The 18,118-nt window shown below is 35.8% G+C and overlaps 1 protein-coding gene across 2 annotated transcripts in view; it reads right to left on the bottom strand.

Moving 5' to 3' along the window:
- LOC125227777 (trafficking kinesin-binding protein milt) overlaps nucleotides 1-18,118 on the bottom strand; it is an 84,388-nt gene that overhangs the window by 65,526 nt on the left and 744 nt on the right. Inside the window, exon 1 of one of the 2 annotated variants that reach the window (XM_048132104.1) lies at nucleotides 33-243. The exons of the other annotated variant lie outside the window; for it this stretch is intronic. Within the exon in view, the coding sequence (XP_047988061.1) occupies nucleotides 33-123 (91 nt within the window). The 5' untranslated portion in view covers nucleotides 124-243. Of the gene's footprint in view, nucleotides 1-32; nucleotides 244-18,118 lie in introns of those variants that run through there. 2 annotated transcript variants of the gene reach the window in all.

Raw genomic sequence — 18,118 nt, 5'->3', positions numbered from 1 at the left:
TTTTTCTTAAAAATTATTATTCTTTAACTTACCGTCGCTCCATGCAAGCAGCAAGTCTTGTTTCTTTTCATGTAGATCGTCCCGCCGCCTGGGCCGAGGTCGTAACCTAGCCTTCCCGCTCATGCTTCAGGTTTTCTCCGCGGAGACCAGACACATCACAACAAACAAACAACACCACTTCGACGGGCACGTCGACGTGCAATGTTAGACGTACCCTTAGTAATCAACTGTAATGAGCTGTAGATAGTAGATAAAGTTTCGCGTCATCGAATTTGATAACGTAGAGGTGATCAATATGCTTGACGACCACGACTGAACAAGGCAGGATATGGTTTATTTTTAACGAGTAACGAAGTTAATATTTCATTTCCTGGTGATATAAACACAGTTCTGACTTCTGCCGGTTTTGAAGAAGTTTTAACTATACGTTTAACGGAGATGGGGCTGCAGACGCTACTATACGAAATGACAAAACGTGGCGTGTTTCAAACACTTGAAAACCAGGGTTCAAATGTAAAAAAACTAAAGAGCCAGTTGTTTAAGTACAAATAAGATAACAGTAGTTTTAAAAAAATGGCTGTTGACGGAAAGGAAAGGCATACGCCAATGTCGAGTCAAACCGTCAAAAGAGGTATCCTACACAAGTACCCTCTACAGTAATTGCCTATTTTAGTCACATTGTACAGGCAACTATCAGAAGTACATTATATGTGTCAAGCTAATTTATAAGAATAACTTCCAGAAATTCCTGACTTCCTTTCCAGTGTTACAGTTACATTTTTAGTAGAAATCCATTGAGAGGATTATATTTTGGTGTAGGTATTTTATCGGCTAAACCCTTTGTTGTCTGTTCAGTTGTACAGTCGACTACAAAGAGATGCATCCACTTTTTCACCTTATTGCATTGTAATAAGGTGAAAAAGTGGATAAATCTCTTTGTAGTCGACTGTACATACAAAGGACAAATTTGATTCTAAATTAAGAGGTAGGTACAGTCAACAACACAATAGATTGCACTGAAAATTGAAAATTGCATTGGTACCTACTTGCAGTAGGATAAATTGAATAAAAACGCGATAAATCTATGACAGTTCGACAATGAACAAAGATTACTCCACATTTTACATGGAGCTAATTAAAAATAACAGAACATCACATTAGATATCTGACCCGTCCATAAACTTGCTTTTATTAGGTACCTATTTATTTATATTGGCTATATAATACATGTAATCTTAACCGATAATGAGAAAGTAAAATCTTATTATCTATTGTAGATAGTAATCATGTTTCGCACAGAAGTCGATACGTATATTGGACATCGATTATTAAACTGTAAGTGAAAGTAGAAGGCTCGGTATTGTAAAAATCGTATGTCAAAAGCTCTTTAAATAGAAATAGTGCGAGGCCACACGCACAGGTCTCTTCAGCTCAGCGCTTACCAAGCACTCGCCTCAAGCTCAATATAATACATGTTTAATCTCCGATTATTACGGATCATTAGCTCATATTTATACTGGTTGGATTGACGTATGACTTAGTAAGCATCGGGAATAGGGCAAGTTTGCTGTGGAGGCGGCACAGTACGGTCGACGCACTCGTTCGAACTACCAATAAAAATAAGGATGTCGTCAATATGTTGGCAGCCACCATCGCGGGGTCACCTCCGTCCCGGGTCGCCTCATGACGTAACTGTATCTGACCTTGATGACGCATTGTAAAGGGCCTAACGAATATGATAGACCATAATTTGCTCAACTATGTAATTGTCACGCGCCTCGCAGAAACACGGTTAAGCGTGTTTGCAATGAAAACTTTATTGTATGTAAACTACGGTGGACTGATAAGGCTTCAGACGATCAGAACAAGATAGCAGTAGGTACATATGCAAAGATTTTCCTGACATATATCTGCGTCTCTTGTGTGATTGTTTCTGTATTAACTGAATTCAATGTGGACTCATTCGCAACATACTATACTGATATACTCAGTTAAGCTGAAATTTAATTATATATTTATCTGTAAGCACTATGAAGACCGTGTAATACCTACCTACTGAATAAATAAAGAGTTATCATACGTCATAAGGCGAAGCCATCCTTCGAACAGCAAGATATAAAGAAAAAGTAGGGTTTTTTTGCTTTAAGTTAATGATACCATTGATAACTAGCACATTTAATATTTAGTTATACATCCATATGCTTCACTAGAATAGCAAATCACCTATGTGCACCGAAACGTAGCCGAAGCAACCATTATGTAACATGTTCAGCTGATGTACAACAAAGAATTATTAATAGATAGGGATTGCCTTGACATTCAATTTCACTGTTCTTATTTATATTATCAAATACTCTCAATTATTATCAGTGCCCTTAATGATGTCAAGTTCTTGCGTTGTTTACTAGTAGTCAAATGAGGGAAGTGTGTTTTTACATAAAAGTAGGACACATACACAGAAGTACGAAATATCATACAATAACAATTAGCACCTACTTTTGTTACGCATGGTACTTCAACTGCATTGCAACATTTATGAAGAGTTAAACACATAACGATGTCGCAATTGGTGCAATTCAATGAGTTTAATTCCAACATTCCTCAAACAATGAATAAGTAGCTGTTTTAAGTTAGTTCTCATGTTATAAAGGGGTACAAATGTATTTAAGGGTCATGCCGATTTCATCTGTGCAGTACCTTTCATTGCTCAGCCTTCGCACAACTCCTTGCCGAGATAGGACTATTCCAGGCCCAGCACATTAGATTAAAACTTATGAAAAACAGAAGAAAGCTAATATAATACCTAATTACTCCTCATACGTATTGTATACGTATACGTACTTACTACCTATCAATATTTTTTTAAGTTTAAATTTTGAACACAGAATCAGCCAGTGTCAACAAACATACGTCAACAACGTTCGAAAAAAGAAAAAAAAGGAAAAGTAGCGCAAATTAGTTCGCGCGTTTCAGAGTCGCGTTCGACGGACGCGCGGCGCTAGACTGGGGTGCGCGCGCGCCGCCCGCCCAGAATAACCGACTACTGGCACGTAGCCAGTCACATGGCAAGTTAGATCGTGACAAACTAGCTCCCCATTCATAAGAATAACCAACCCTTTCTTCGGGAGTATCAGGTGGAGAAATACAACTGGCTATACGCGTTACGCGGCTGTCATAAAACAATTCGAGGTCCCTTCATACAAGGTTTTAAGAGGGGGTCGTACGAAATCCTCGAAAAGTGCATTCGGCGTTTAACAAATGCTGCTCACATTTCTAAATTAAATGAAATAAAATAAATGTAGTTATTATCTTAAAGAGTGTGTCTACAACTTTTGACTATTCACAATCTCCAATTATTAACGGTGTAATAACTAAACCCACACAAAGTTGACCTAAAATGAGAAAAACGTATGTCGCCGTTTAGTAAACTTTGTTAAAAAAATTCAATACTTTAGTTATAACATTAAGTGATTCTAAAAGCCAGATAAATGGACTAGAAGTTTTGAGGTTTTTTATATTTTTCCTCTCAAAGGCAACAAAGAAATTTTACCTTAAATTTAAACTTCGTAAAATTTCCATACATTCGCCATTGCTGTCAGAATTCTCCTTTCGATTAGACGCCCTGAGCGGCTCATCGGAGGCAGACGTGTCGCCGGTCGCTCCGCGTTGACGTTTAAATTTGACAAATATTTTGACAGAAAATAGTGTACGTACACGAAAAACCATACCAGTGTAAAACTGTGCTCAAAATAAATAGGGTAAATCAATAATGTCAGGTGGAGATCCAGTCTCATTTAAAGTTTAAAGGTGCATGGCTTGTGCATAAAAAATAAATAAAAATATATCACATTATTAAAGAAAATAACGAACACAACCGAATGAGTATAAATGATTTCATTCTAGTTCGGTTAAATTGAAAAAAGTTTCATGTTTTCTTTTACTCATCGGAATACATTTTCATTACGCTGGTATTAACAGTACGTCATTTTAAAAATATATATGACAGCACCTACGTCAAATTTTGTCAACCAAACTTCACAGGTTGTATGTAAACAATTACAATTTAATTTATTCATACATATATTCAGATACTTATTAATTGATTCTTACTTAGAATAGAAAAAAGGGGAATGCGAGAGGGTATAGGTTTAGTGCTTCTAGTTCAAATTTAGTTGTATATATATAAAAAAGTCTCAATTTCATTAAAGATTTACTCTGTTCATACCACGAACACGTAACCGTAAGTTGAAAACAATAATAATTATAAAGTACCTAAATATATTGTTGTTTAGAAAGTTAACGCTCGTTTTGAATGGCACTTCTCCACTCAACTAGACTAGACCAAATATTCATGGAACAGTCACCAGCATATATGACTATGAACGGCCGTGCAAAAATATCTAATTTTCTATAGGGGACCATAAGTATATGACGACATATTCCCGGCAAAAATTTGTGATGCTCCGTGACCGGCAAAAACATCGTCTCTCTTTCTAGCGTCTCGCGAGCGTAGCGTCGGGCCAACTGTATGGAAAAAGACGCCGCGTCGGCGCGGCTTAGCCATACAGTTGGCCCGACGCTACGATTGCTAGACGGCAGATGTGGGGAGTGTCCTTATCCGCAGAAATATCTGATCGGGTAGCTTAAAAATATTTGATTCCTTATAAATAAAAATCTAAATTACACTCTCACTCGCATAAATATCTATCCATTGTTAAAGCAAATATATATCTTACGGGCTAGAAATCATTAATATGTAATTAAAGTGCAATAACAAACCCTACCTTAGTTGCCTTAGAGCGGTAAATTGTATGAGGTGATTTGACATCTCACGAAACACGGGAAGTATTGTCAGTGCATATGTCTGTCTCATCTGTTGTTAAACTATGACAAGTAAACTTATTACAAATCTGATATCAGAAGCCTTTTTACAAGCTTTTATTCAACTTGCCTTGTTAGTATATCTTAGTTTGGGCCAAAACGTAGAAGCTAAATTTGACCCGCTAAACAAAACAAAACTCTAAGAAAAATGACAAGCTTGAAATCGTTATGAATGGAGCATCCATAAACACAGTGGATAGTGTAAAATTCCTAGGTATACGTCTTGATTCTAAGTTAAACTGGACACAAGAGTTAGATGTTATTGAGAACGCGGTTAGCTCAGCTTGTTACGCCCTGAGAACGCTCAGAGATGAAATTGACATAGAACATCTCAAAATAGTTTATTATGCCTTAATAGAGTCCAAGCTGAGATACAGTATTATGCTATGGGGAAACAGCTTCCAATATAATATAAATAGAGCTCTTATCGCTCAAAAAGAGCTATCAGAATAATGTTCCGCATTCCGTACCGAACATCTTGCAGGCCATACTTCGAAAAACTAGGTATCCTTACGGTACCCAGTTTGTATGTGCTAGTTCTACTAACAGATCTTGTAAAGCATATCACAAGATATGAAACTGACGTAGAACAAGAGGTGCGTAAATTGTCGCGTACCAAAAATTAAAAGTTAATTTCCGTCCATTGTCAAAAATAGAGGAGCATTGCACAAGACACCAGGCCGTTACTATATTTAATAAATTACCTCCAGATTTGAAAACTATTACTAAGTACAATGCATTCAAATACAAATTGAAACAGTTTTTATTGAGAGGGTGTTTTTATTCCATAGAGGAAATATTTGATTTTAATATGTCTTAAGTGTTGATTTGTCTGTTTTTGTGTAGTTTTAAGTATTTGTTCCTCTTTCTTTTCATGTACTATTTTGTATGTTCAGACACAATGCTATATTGTTCATGAATAAAGTACTATGATACTATGATACTACTACTTTCCGATTTGCGATTGAGCTGAAATTTTGCACACTTATGTAAATCACGTGACAATGCAATATTCTGGTATCATGGAGGTGATCTGATGATGGAGCAGAAAGGTGGTCAGAGGAACTCTGTTATGAAACGTCGTATCCCCATTGAGTAAGGGGTATTTAGAAACATCTCGGAGAGCAATAGATGATTTTTGAAAGAAAGGTACAGTCGGCTAAGGTAAAGCCTGTGCCAAAAATGATTTTTTTGCAAAAAAACTTATTATAAATTGGGAGGTGAATTTTTATATTATCACTACATATCATTCAGAGGAAAAACCGGCCAAGAGCGCATCGGACCACGGTCAGTGTAGGGTTCCGTTCCGTAGTTTCCGACATTTTACATATTGACAATTTTTTACATATTGAATAGGGTTCCCGGGGTATATAATGCTATTATATTTAAATAATATATTTTATGATTTATGTAAATAATAGGTATATTTACAGACATGAAAATGTCTGTCAAAGTAGGCATTCAAATTTATTGGTTTTTTTACTCATTTTAACTTCATTTTTGTGTGAAATTTTGCTAAGAATTTGTTCATTATCCTTTTGAATGTAGTGTATACCTACACTTCTAAAGTTTATGTTTAACAGAAAATCATAAGACATATTTTCATTTTTATAATGGTTTTCATGAAGAAAGCGATGCAACTGTGTTGGGGAACTTTTACGGGATGAACAAATATCCGCGGCCTGAGGGGTGAATAGGATCAATAATGGGGGAAACGGGTCGCAAAGGGGTGAATAGGTTTACGAAGGGGGTGATTAGGGTCGGAAGAGGGGTGAATTGGGATGTGTAGTCAATGGTTGTCAAATTGTATAAAAGATACCTAAAACTTGATAGAACTTACCTAAAGTGATGTTTTTATGAATGACCTCTCTTTATTTTTACGGCAATTTATACGTCAATGTATTGCTTCGTAGTTAGACTAGATACAATAAATTAACATTTAGAAATGTTAATCACACTTCTGTCAACCACAAGTCAACGTTTCTACTTAAGTCCACAAAAATCACCCATGGTTGCTATAATATAAACGGATTACTTTAAAATAAAAATCATAAGTATGAAACTATACATCTAGGGAAGAAATAAAATTATTTTATTGAATAATTTTTGATTTGTTATTTTCAAGTTTATATAAATAATAAATTCTCAATTCGCTCAAAGGTTGGAAGAGATCCCTTATAGGTATAAGTTCGCCTTTGTACACCATAACTATACTGTATTTTTATGTCCTAACTAGGGTATGCAAAAACCGGTTAACTTAAAAAACCGGTTAATAACCGAGACTTTTCCTTCAAAACCGGTTAACCGGTTAATAACCGGTTTTGAGGATTTTTAGTAAATGGCCGTACTACGCAATAATTACCATTACCTTTAAGAATTCTTATGTTGATGATATCGTAGCAGGTATTACTTGCACGATTAAGATCATTTTTATTCAGTTTTTGGAAATTTTGTAAAATGCGGAAATTGTTAAAAAAGGATTGTGTGGTTTGAATGTGATTCGTCAGTTTTGCGTTTTCTAGGCATGTCGCGAAGGTCTACAGCTCTAAGAGCCCCTAGTAATACAAGCAATTGATGTAAGAAAACCAAGATCTCCATTTTACCTTTCTTTTAAAAAATATAGTTTGAAATATACGGTAGACTCCGGTTACAACGACGCTCAAGGGACCGCTGATATTACGTCGTACTAACCGGATGTCGTACAAAACGAATTTCATTTCTTTTAATTAAAAGTAATTTCTATATCTCTATTACTAAACAGCGTGCCATTGGTTGATCGGTTTTGCTATCTAGGTTCGACCATAACTGACAATCTCTCGCTCAATGCAGAGGTTGACATTCGCATCGGCAAGGCAGATACTACCTTCGGAAAGCTTCGTGCTCGAGTGTGGCAAAACAGACTCCTGACTATTAAGACCAAGGTACTGGTCTTTCAGGCTTCTGTATTGAGCATACTCTTGTACGGAGCCGAGACCTGGACGACGTATGCCAAAGTCGAACGCCGTGTCAACTCCTTCTATATGCGCTGCCTGCGTAGGATCTTGGGCATATTATGGCAAGACAGGGTGACAAACCAGAGGGTTCTAGAAATTGCACAGCTACCCAGTCTGACCGCGCTTCTCTAACAGAGGCGACTGCGTTGGCTGGGGCATGTGCACAGGATGAAACCCTCCCGTTTACCACGCCGTGTTCTTCTAGGCGAAGTAGCGAATGCCAAAAGAGATATTGGGAGACCATTGCTTCGCTTCAAAGACTGCGCCAAGAGGGACATGGGCAGCCTTTAAAATCGACTACCAAAACTGGGAGAAGCTTGCGGAGAAGCGGACGGAGTGGCGAAAGTGCGTTGGAGATGGTCGCAAGTTCGTCGGTGAGACCTGGTTTGCGGCACTTGCTGACAAAAGGGAAAGAAGACACCATAGCGAAACGTCGCAATCGGTTGCAAGCTTCCCTTGTCAGCTGTGTGGCAAAATGTGTCGCTCTCGCATAGGTCTCTTTAGTCATCAAAACCGATGTCTCTCGGACATTGCACCATAAATCGTCTGAAATAGACGCTAAGGCCAGTAGTAGTATTACTAAAACATTTCAAGCAATAGGTTTATTTACAGTGTATTATTATCATAGTATTAATACCTTATTTTGTTGTGACTTGTTTAGCTAGAAAAAGTCATTTTTAGTATGCGTACTTGCTCATCATTTGTAAGTAAAGCTAGTTTATACGCAATCGAAAAATACAAATTGGGTTCTATTTAGCTTATAAAATTAGACCCGAGGCGAACAAATTGTAAAAATTTTAAAAGCAATACTCCAAAAAGTTACATGGCCACAATGTAATCTTTCTACTTGTAGGCCAGACACGGGGCCGTGCTCGGGTGGAAGTAGCTTTGTTTCCTCAATTTACTAGTAAAACTAAAAACGTTGTCGCTCGTCGTTGCAACCGGACTTGACGGACGGATTCTGTGTAAAATGTGTCGTAAAAAGCGGCTGGTCGTTAAAATAGGAGTCGTAATAAACTAATGTACTTTCATACTACCACATAAGACATACGAAAACCAAATAAATACCTGTGCTTATGTCGTTGTAACAGGTTGGACGTTAGGTCTATGCGGAGTCGTAATATACTAACCGGACTCTACTGTATTGTATAAAATGTATAAGTAATTGAGTAGACTCGGGACTAATTTTTAAAATAAAATCATTACAGATAATAATGTTGTCAATGAAAAGTAATGTATAAATTTTTATTATTACAAAAATTAAATCATTACGTAGTTTTTAACCTTTTTAACCCTAATTTTCCAAATTTTGAGAAATAAATACAGTTTCGGTTATTAACCGGTTAGAGACTATAAAAACCGGTTTTTAACAGAGGCCAAAAAGTCTCGGTTAACCGGTTTTTCGGTTAACCGGTTAACCGGTTTGCACACCCTAGTCCTAACTTGTCTTATGTACAATAAAGTGTTCACATACATACATACATAAATTGAAATAGATATCATACACGAAAGAAAAAACGACAAGGCCCACTGGTGGCCGAGCCGGGAATCAAACCCGGGTCTTCAGCTTACGCAGCTAACGTCATTACCACTAGGCCACCCGCCCGCCGTGTGGTACCCGACGAAATTTCTCTAGTGTATGTTATCTCTGATAGGCACATTTTGACCACCTCGTATATGAATCTTTAAGGCCCTTTTGCACCAACCACTTAACTCAGGGTTAGTGGGCTGTCAACTGTCAAATTCCATGTAAAATGGTGGGTTAACCCTCAGGTTAACCCTCCATATTCGTTGGTGCAAGTGGCACTTAGAGGATTAGGGTATAGCGAGAGAGATGGCGGGTTCGATTCCCGGCTCAGCCACCAGGAGGCCTTGTCGTTCTTACTTTCGTGCGTGATATCTATTTCAATGCATAAGTATGAAAACGGTTTTGACTTTATTTTCAAGTAAGTAATTTTTGCTGATAAACTTTTTTTTCGGCATTCAATTTTGTAAGGTATGCTCCCAGCCGAAGATCAGCGCTGATGAAGAGGCACCAAAGAAAACACGTCCATTCCATAAAAGATTTATTAGCAGAGAGCGAAAATATAACCTACCCACAATCAGTCGGCGCCTAGTTACTAAACTACCCACATTTGTCACAAATTTATTTCAAAAATACTTAAGTCATTATCAGTTTGCCGTTAATATTTGTGGGATATTAAATTGGACCAGGAGTGATATTTAAAAAAAACTATACATTTATAACCTTTTGAATTTTGGAATTCGGTTAAAAAATCCGGCCAAATGAGAATCTATTTTCGCACAATTGTAAAACTAAATTATCTTTACTAGTTACCACCAAAATACTAAATGAAATGACATCTATTGCGACTTAAGTAGTTTGCATAAATTAGTAACCCAATTCACCTCGAGATGGCGCTGTACTTTGGGCTACTTAATATATCGTTTTCTGAAGATTTTGGGTTCATGGGGTCGGAACGGGTATGAACTAACTTAATTTGTGGTGAATAGGGCCAAAACCGACTTTTGAACGTCGATAGCAGTTTTTTTTATATGTGCCATGCTAATTTTTTACACAAAAAATCTTCCAGCGGTGTGAACTTCGGGCTGTCTTTGAAAATATGTCGTTTTATTTAGTAATTTTCGCTCACCCTAACGTTGGGGTGAATAGGGTCGGGAAGGGGGTGAATAGGGAAAAGTGCTAGGGTTGACTTTTTTGGATTACGAACAAAACCTGACCTGTCACGAGCATATTATATTTATTTTATCAAAAAATAAGGAACTAATATGTTATGAGTAGTCGGTAATGTATTAATAAAATAAATTTATCGAAATCTAGACATATGATAACCCTAAACCAACCTTTATAGTTATATGGTGCTCTGACGCAGTGAACAAGTAAGTATGGTCGTGGGCAGTGCAGATAACGTGTCAAAATATAAGCATAGTTTGTTGCTATTTTTCATGTTTAAATAACTTCTAAACTAACGTAGTGGGTATTAAAGTAAAAGGTTCACAGTGAATATTAGCTTGCCAGACATGTGTTTAGCTATACCATTGTATTGAGTGTTGTATCATAAAGTCAAACTAGGCATTTATGACTAATTATTTAAATTATTTACTATGTGGGGTGTCTTTGATCACTTGCATGGGGTAACATTGACCATAATGACACATAGTTGATTATTGTCTGATTATGTCACGGTACTTGTTGAGACTGATAATTTGATCTCTTCTTGTGATAAATATTGAAACAATTGCAAATAAAGTTGGTTTTTCGAAGATGGTAATTTTTATTTTTAATCAAAGTAACCCCAAAATAGCGTTAAAGAGTTGTAATATTTGACTCTGCGAACCGTTTTTTATCTTTTCTTGAGATAAAATACTTTTGTAAGGGATTACATTCGATTACCATTAAAATATACATAGGGTATCAAAGTAACCCCAATGTCAGTTTATGTTTGATAAGATCGTTTTTTTTTGCGTACATTATTTTGTTACCTTTCTAGATTTTTAGCAGGAAAAGACTAAAAAAGTTGATGGTCCCATTTTTTAGGGTTCCGTAGTCAACTAGGAACCCTTAGGGCCCATTTAGACGGTACGAGAACTCGTATACGAGTTTCATTACATTGCGCATTTGATTGGTGCGCTGAGTTGTTTGTAACCTTAACATTCAGAAATGTATCTAAAATCGCATGCGAGTTCGCACCCCGTCTAAATCAGGCCTTATAGTTTCGCCATGTCTGTCTGTCCGTCCGTCCGTCCGTCCGCGGATAATCTCAGTAACCGTAAGCACTAGAAAGCTGAAATTTGGTACCAATATGTATATCAATCACGCCAACAAAGTGCAAAAATAAAAAATGGAAAAAAATGTTTTATTAGGGTACCCCCCCCCCCCTACATGTAAAGTGGGGGCAGATATTTTTTTTCATTCTAACCCCAACGTGTGATATATCGTTAGATAGGTATTTAAAAATGAATAAGGGTTTCCAAAGATCGTTTTTTGATAATATTAATATTTTCGGAAATAATCGCTCCTAAAGGAAAAAAAAGTGCGTCCCCCCCCTCTAACTTTTGAACCATATGTTTAAAAAATATGAAAAAAAATCACAAATGTAAAACTATATAAAGACTTTCTAGAAAAATTGTTTTGAACTTGATAGGTTCAGTAATTTTTGAGAAAAATATGGAAAACTACGGAACCCTACACTGAGCGTGGCCCGACACGCTCTTGGCCGGTTTTTTCTTTCTTTGTTACGGTTACATTGACCAATTATGGAATTTATACTTCTCTAACTTCTACATTTAATGGGTAAAAATACCCATTAAATGTAGAAGCTAGAGAAGTTTAAATTCCCAAATTGGTCAATGTAACCCCAGTTTACGGCAGACACCGTGAACCTTTTCTAATAATTCTCTTTTTATTTGAAAGAAAAATCGCTACGATACTAAAATATGCAATCTGAGATAAAAAAATGCTTTTCATATAGTTACAAACTTAGTTCAGAATTTTTTTCTGTAAAACTTTTATAAATTGTTCTACCTATCAAGTTCAAAATAATTTTCCTAGAAAGTCTTAATAAAATTCTGCTTTTGAGATTTTTTCATATTTGAGAAAACAGCCCTTATTGCCTGAAATACGGCGACATTGATATTTGCTTTTTCGTATTTTGATGGTATTTTGACTGCACTGTTGTATTTTTTGCTATGCTAATTTGAACCTTATCTCTGAGCGATGTTTTTTAATTTTCAGTCACGTCACAGATGTTTATGACATAACATCTAGGTATTTAGCCATTTAAAAGAAACTACAAGTGGCTTTACAGACGTGGCGACTGCAACTGGTACAGGGCCTAAGCCATAATTTAAAATTATATTGTGATTTTTATATGTATTTGTGTTTTATTTAATGCTAAGTATGAGTTTCAACATTTTCAACTCAAGAAACTGAAATTAAGAGAAGAGACTAGGAAATTGGGTAAGATCAAGAGTCTGATGCAGATAGCGATGGCGGTATTGGATATGATAAGATATGCGTCGATAACGATATTCCCTGTCTTCCTTTGGGTCTCTGACTTGACTGCTGCTAGCTGTACTCTATTCATTAGGTTTTTATTTTATACACATGCTTTATTTTTGTATAAACAAAATGATAAAAAAACCTAACGACCAAAAAGAATAAAGAAAATATCTGATAGTCTTTAATACAACCCGCATATACGTAATGCACAGCTCAGGCCTCTGAAGACCTGCAGGGCAATCATGGTCGCGCGATAAATGATAAAACATCGGGCCGTCCCTATCGCACTTACAAATAAAGCGATATGGCTGATGTTTTATCATTTAGCACGCGACCATAATTGTTTGCCTGGAGGTATCGGCCTTTACACACGTCTTTGAAAAATGTTTGCGGGGATAGGCAGGCTGACGATTTTTAATCTAAGTATAGAAAAGTAACGCAAAATGAAGTGCAAAGTAATTTGAAATACACCTAGGTAAACAATCAACTGAGTAAGGAACGTTATCTACATATTTAGGTAAATTAAAGTCACATGAGACATGGACAGAGAAGGAAAGCTAGATGACGCGTATTTTTTCTCTATCTTCTTGTATGCTACCTTTTTTACAGTTTTAATTTCTCAAAGGAGGTCAGTGGTTGACTACAAACCAGGGATGTAACGGAGCTCTGCTTCTGCTTCCGTTTCTGCGGAACTTCCGTTTTGTTTTACACATCCGCTTCTGTTCCGGTTCTGTTATTTTTCAAACGGAAGTTATAGCGGATGTCGGAACCTAGCGCGACGGTGGGACATGAGCGGCGTACATCAAAGACCAACAGGTCTATACCTGTCATTCGCTCATCTCTCCGCTTGCCACGTGCTGCGATACTAAACATCAATCGCTTCATTCCATTGCGCGCCAATATTTGTCCTGTCCTGTCCACCTAGTTAGTAGCGAGTGAACAACTATTCAGTGGTGCAGGGCTTATCTACGATCCCCTTAGAAGCAAACTGCCGGAAGATAAAGCTGCTAAGCTTTTGTTTATTAAATACAGTTTACTTCTTTTATAATCACTCCATTTAATTTAAAAATTTAATTGTGTGCTAACAATTACACATATAATTTTTACTGATTAGTTTTGGATTGTATTATACTACCTACGAGTAAGTTTTCTTTTCGTTTCTAAAACCTTTTACGGCATAATAAAGGTTTAAAAGGATTCTTATGTGATTTTTAGTGATTACCTAAACAACTAAACATCTTAAAGTTCAAGGTGATTTAATTTTTTGGATTGTAATGAATGATATACTTACACAGACCAACCCCTATAGACATCTATTACAAGACGACTCGCGGTGGCCAGCCTTCCTAGTATTTGCACTGATATAAGCGCGGGCGCTCGCCGTGCCCGATCAGTATCGACCAAGTAACAGACCCGAAAGCAGCGCGTGTTTTTCGCACAAAAAAATTGGAAAAGGGTATTTTGATGCCTTAAAGATGTCCACCTGTAGAGTGAAATGGTGTGGAAAGGTAACAAGAAGCTCAAATTTAAAAACAGACGGCATTACATTCCACAAATAAGTCATATTTATAATTTATTCAGAGCCGGCATAGGTCAACTTACATTGGCCACTTACGCGTCAGTAGAGGGACAGTCATACTTCTGTCCCTTTTCATCTGGCGCGACTGCCCGCCGTCCTTGAAACGGCCAATCACAGCGCGCTTAACACATTCCCCGCCCGCTCCTCGCACCCCAAACAGTGGTGACTCGTATCGCGAACCAAATATACAAGACTGCCACTCTATAGGAGGGTCTCTGTGTATACTTAAGATAAAATATCAGGTAACTTTTCTTTTCGTTTTTAAAACCTCAGTGGGCCTAAAGGCTGATTACAGGCTGAACAGTAAACACCTAAAAGTTGTAGGTAATTTAAGTAGTTTTGGTTTATGTTATACCTATGTGGTATTTTTTCATTTCGTTTTTAACATCTATAACTTCCGCTTCTGGTTCCGGTTCCGCTTCTGCTTCCGTTAAACTAAATTCAAAACTTCCGCTTCCGCTTCCGGTTCCGTTAAAACCGCATCCGTTACATCCCTGCTACAAACTCAAAATAACACTCTTGAAAAAAATTAAGGGTCACTGACCTTTCACAGTACATTGAGGTAGTGTGAGTGAAGGGTGTTTGTGTGTGTAATGGGGTAATTTGACAGATTCTGAAAATTCTCCCTGCTCTACCCCCTCTTAACGACGACGGTTACCGCAGTTGAGGAGTGTCTTTTCAAAAGGGCTTATTTCCACTTTGAACTTTTTTTGGGAAATCGAGAAAAACATAATTCCACGGTATTGACTTTGAAATTAATATTTAATTTGTAATATTGTAAGTTGACGTTAATGCTATGATTACATCAAACGTAACATGTGTACCTAAATAAATATTTAATTACCATATGTTTTTGAGAATTTAGCACTATTGATGCGAACTTTTGGGAATTAAGCCCTTTTGTTGTGGCCTTGTAGCATAAATGTTATTATTTTAAAATAGTTTTATTTTATTTTGGATTTTGTATTAAGTTAGTTGATATCAATGTTGTTGTACTATTGGTTTATCCACATACACATCACACATTACACATTCATTACACATTTTTCAAAATGTGTTCTAAACTTTGATGTTACTCTTTTTTTAAAGATCAAGGCGAGACTTTTTGAGCTTTAATCTCAAAACAACACGTAATTTTCTATACTAAAAAAACTGAATTCATAGTTTAAAAAAAAGAAAAAATGGAAATAAGCCCTTTTGAAAAGACACTCCTCAGTTGTCATGAATTATGTTAGTCAACATTGCAGTAATATTAATAAAGTTACACGAATAATATGGAAAGGCCCTGAGCCTAGGTATAAGCACTAGCTAAACTTGCAGAGACGTTATTCAACTCTCTGCAAGTTTACTACTGTTTTATGTGCTTATACCTCTATTCTATAATAAATTTATTCCAAACAGGTATTAGTAACACTATTTTTTATCACGACCTCTCAGAATCTCCATAAACAAAAACTCAAAGTGTGCACTTTGTGTTGTGATCTTAGTGATTTATTTTCCGAGCCAGCAATTGTCATGCCTAACCATAGGGACAAATGTATCAAATTATTAATAGTAGTTGACTCAAATGGCAATAAGTAAGTAAATTTATTTAATGGATATTTTTATGTTTATTCGCTGACTATAAATATAAATGCCTTTATTAACTTCGATAAAACTTATTTAAAACTATTCATTACCTAAATCCTCTGCCACTATTATATAATTTTCTTCGGTAACATTATTTATGTGTATCAAGTAGGCATTGGTTATGTGTTAGTATTTTGCTTCAAAAACAATATTGCAGTATGGATATAATAAGAAAGATGACTATCTTAAAATTGATTTCCGACCGCAAATTCGTGTTATTTGATATCAAATTAACATGCGCAATGAAAGTTAATACTTAAATATAAAGGAATAGCTCAACGTTTGATTGAAACGGGTGTATGACAAAGAAATAGAAATATCTAAGATATATACCTAACTTGGCACTATACTAAGTATTTAATAAGTTTGAATTATTAATTATTAAGATATATAAAATTTATTTCTTATAAACGTGAATAAAACAAGAAAAAGTAAAAACATTGACCATTACTACAATAAAAATATACAAATAAAACAAATTAAAACTAATCTAAACTAATAGTTAAAAATGCTTAACTAAACTAAAAATATTTAAATTTGGAATTTGGTGTACCTAAATACGAAGGTAACTCGTTCATTTAAAAACGCTCAAATTAATTTGAGGGTATTTGTTTAAAATGATATTAATGATAGCTATTTAGGTACATAGGTATTTAGTATTTTTTATGATACATAAGTTTAAAAACACAATTTAGTATAATAATACATATAACGCAGAAAAATCTCAAATATATACCTAAGTACTAATAATGTTACGAGGGGCCAATAGCGTTTACTAACAGCAAAACTCTTAACTAATCATCGGTAGGCTTTATGCCCTTGTAATAAGGTAGTAACATTGCTGCCGATGGTACAATGATAAAAATAAATTGAGATATCCGTTTGCTACAAATTTAATTTTATATTTACGTAGCATTATTGAAACTTATATCGACGGTGAAGTAACAGGAACTCCTAAGTACGAAAACCTAAGTATATAGGTAGGAATTACTGTGACTAATAGTGTCACTATACTTACTACTCGCATGGGCAGCCATTTTGAACAACGCGTATGTCAACCACAAATTACTACAACTGTCACACAATTCGACACATCTTAATCCTCCTGTCGAGATCCACCGACAATTCTACAAATATGTCGCCTAGAAATAATAATTATTGTTTCACAACATCATTGTAATACATACAATTGTAGCAAAATGCCTGTCATGTTTGTAAGCAATTCTATATAAAATATTTTATAAAATTGTAATTTGTCACCTGTCATCGACAATTGTCGCTCAACATATGTCACTGACAATTGTAGCCTTTTTGAAACAGGGGCCAGATGTTGTCTGCATTACATATAGAGCACATCAAATGCGAGCTTTATCTTAGCATGTCCTTAAAAACTGTTTCATTGATACGAACTCAATTTGGCTAGTTCTGACGCACTGGTCTGCAGAATAGGCTATAAATAGTAATTCGTCATTCCCACAGCGACTAACTTACCTCACACTTCAACAAACATCGGCACATCACGTATTACTTTAACATAACCACATAGTACCAATAAGAAAAACATAAATAATTATTTAGTGCCATTTATGTGGACAGTGGGTGGACAACATTATATACTGTGTTTCCTCCTACAAGTTACATACATTACATATGTGCTTTACTATATTTATTTTACTTTGCCAGCTCTTGTACTTTTTTTATTTCTAGTAAATACATATGTTAATTAACCCTTTATTTTGTAAGTAGGTAAGGACTATTTCCTACGTATAATCTATTGTTCAATCTATGAATAATGGCCTAGTAGTAGGACTATTGATAGCCTGACAATGCATTTTGCAAATGCAATCATAGTTATTTCTACGCAATCTGGCATCGTTAACAATAGTGTGAATATACGTGATTGATTGTTATAGATTGTGTCATTAAGGAAGACGCACAGAGATGACAAATTTTACCTTTAATTGTGTGATATTATGAATCTGAGCATGCGTCTTCGTCAATTACACTATCTAT

Source organism: Leguminivora glycinivorella, chromosome 7 (assembly GCF_023078275.1).
Source record: "Leguminivora glycinivorella isolate SPB_JAAS2020 chromosome 7, LegGlyc_1.1, whole genome shotgun sequence".
Lineage (NCBI taxonomy): Eukaryota > Metazoa > Arthropoda > Insecta > Lepidoptera > Tortricidae > Leguminivora > Leguminivora glycinivorella.
The sequence above is the reverse complement of the archived record's forward strand: the minus strand, read 5'-3'. Positions and strand labels throughout refer to the sequence as shown.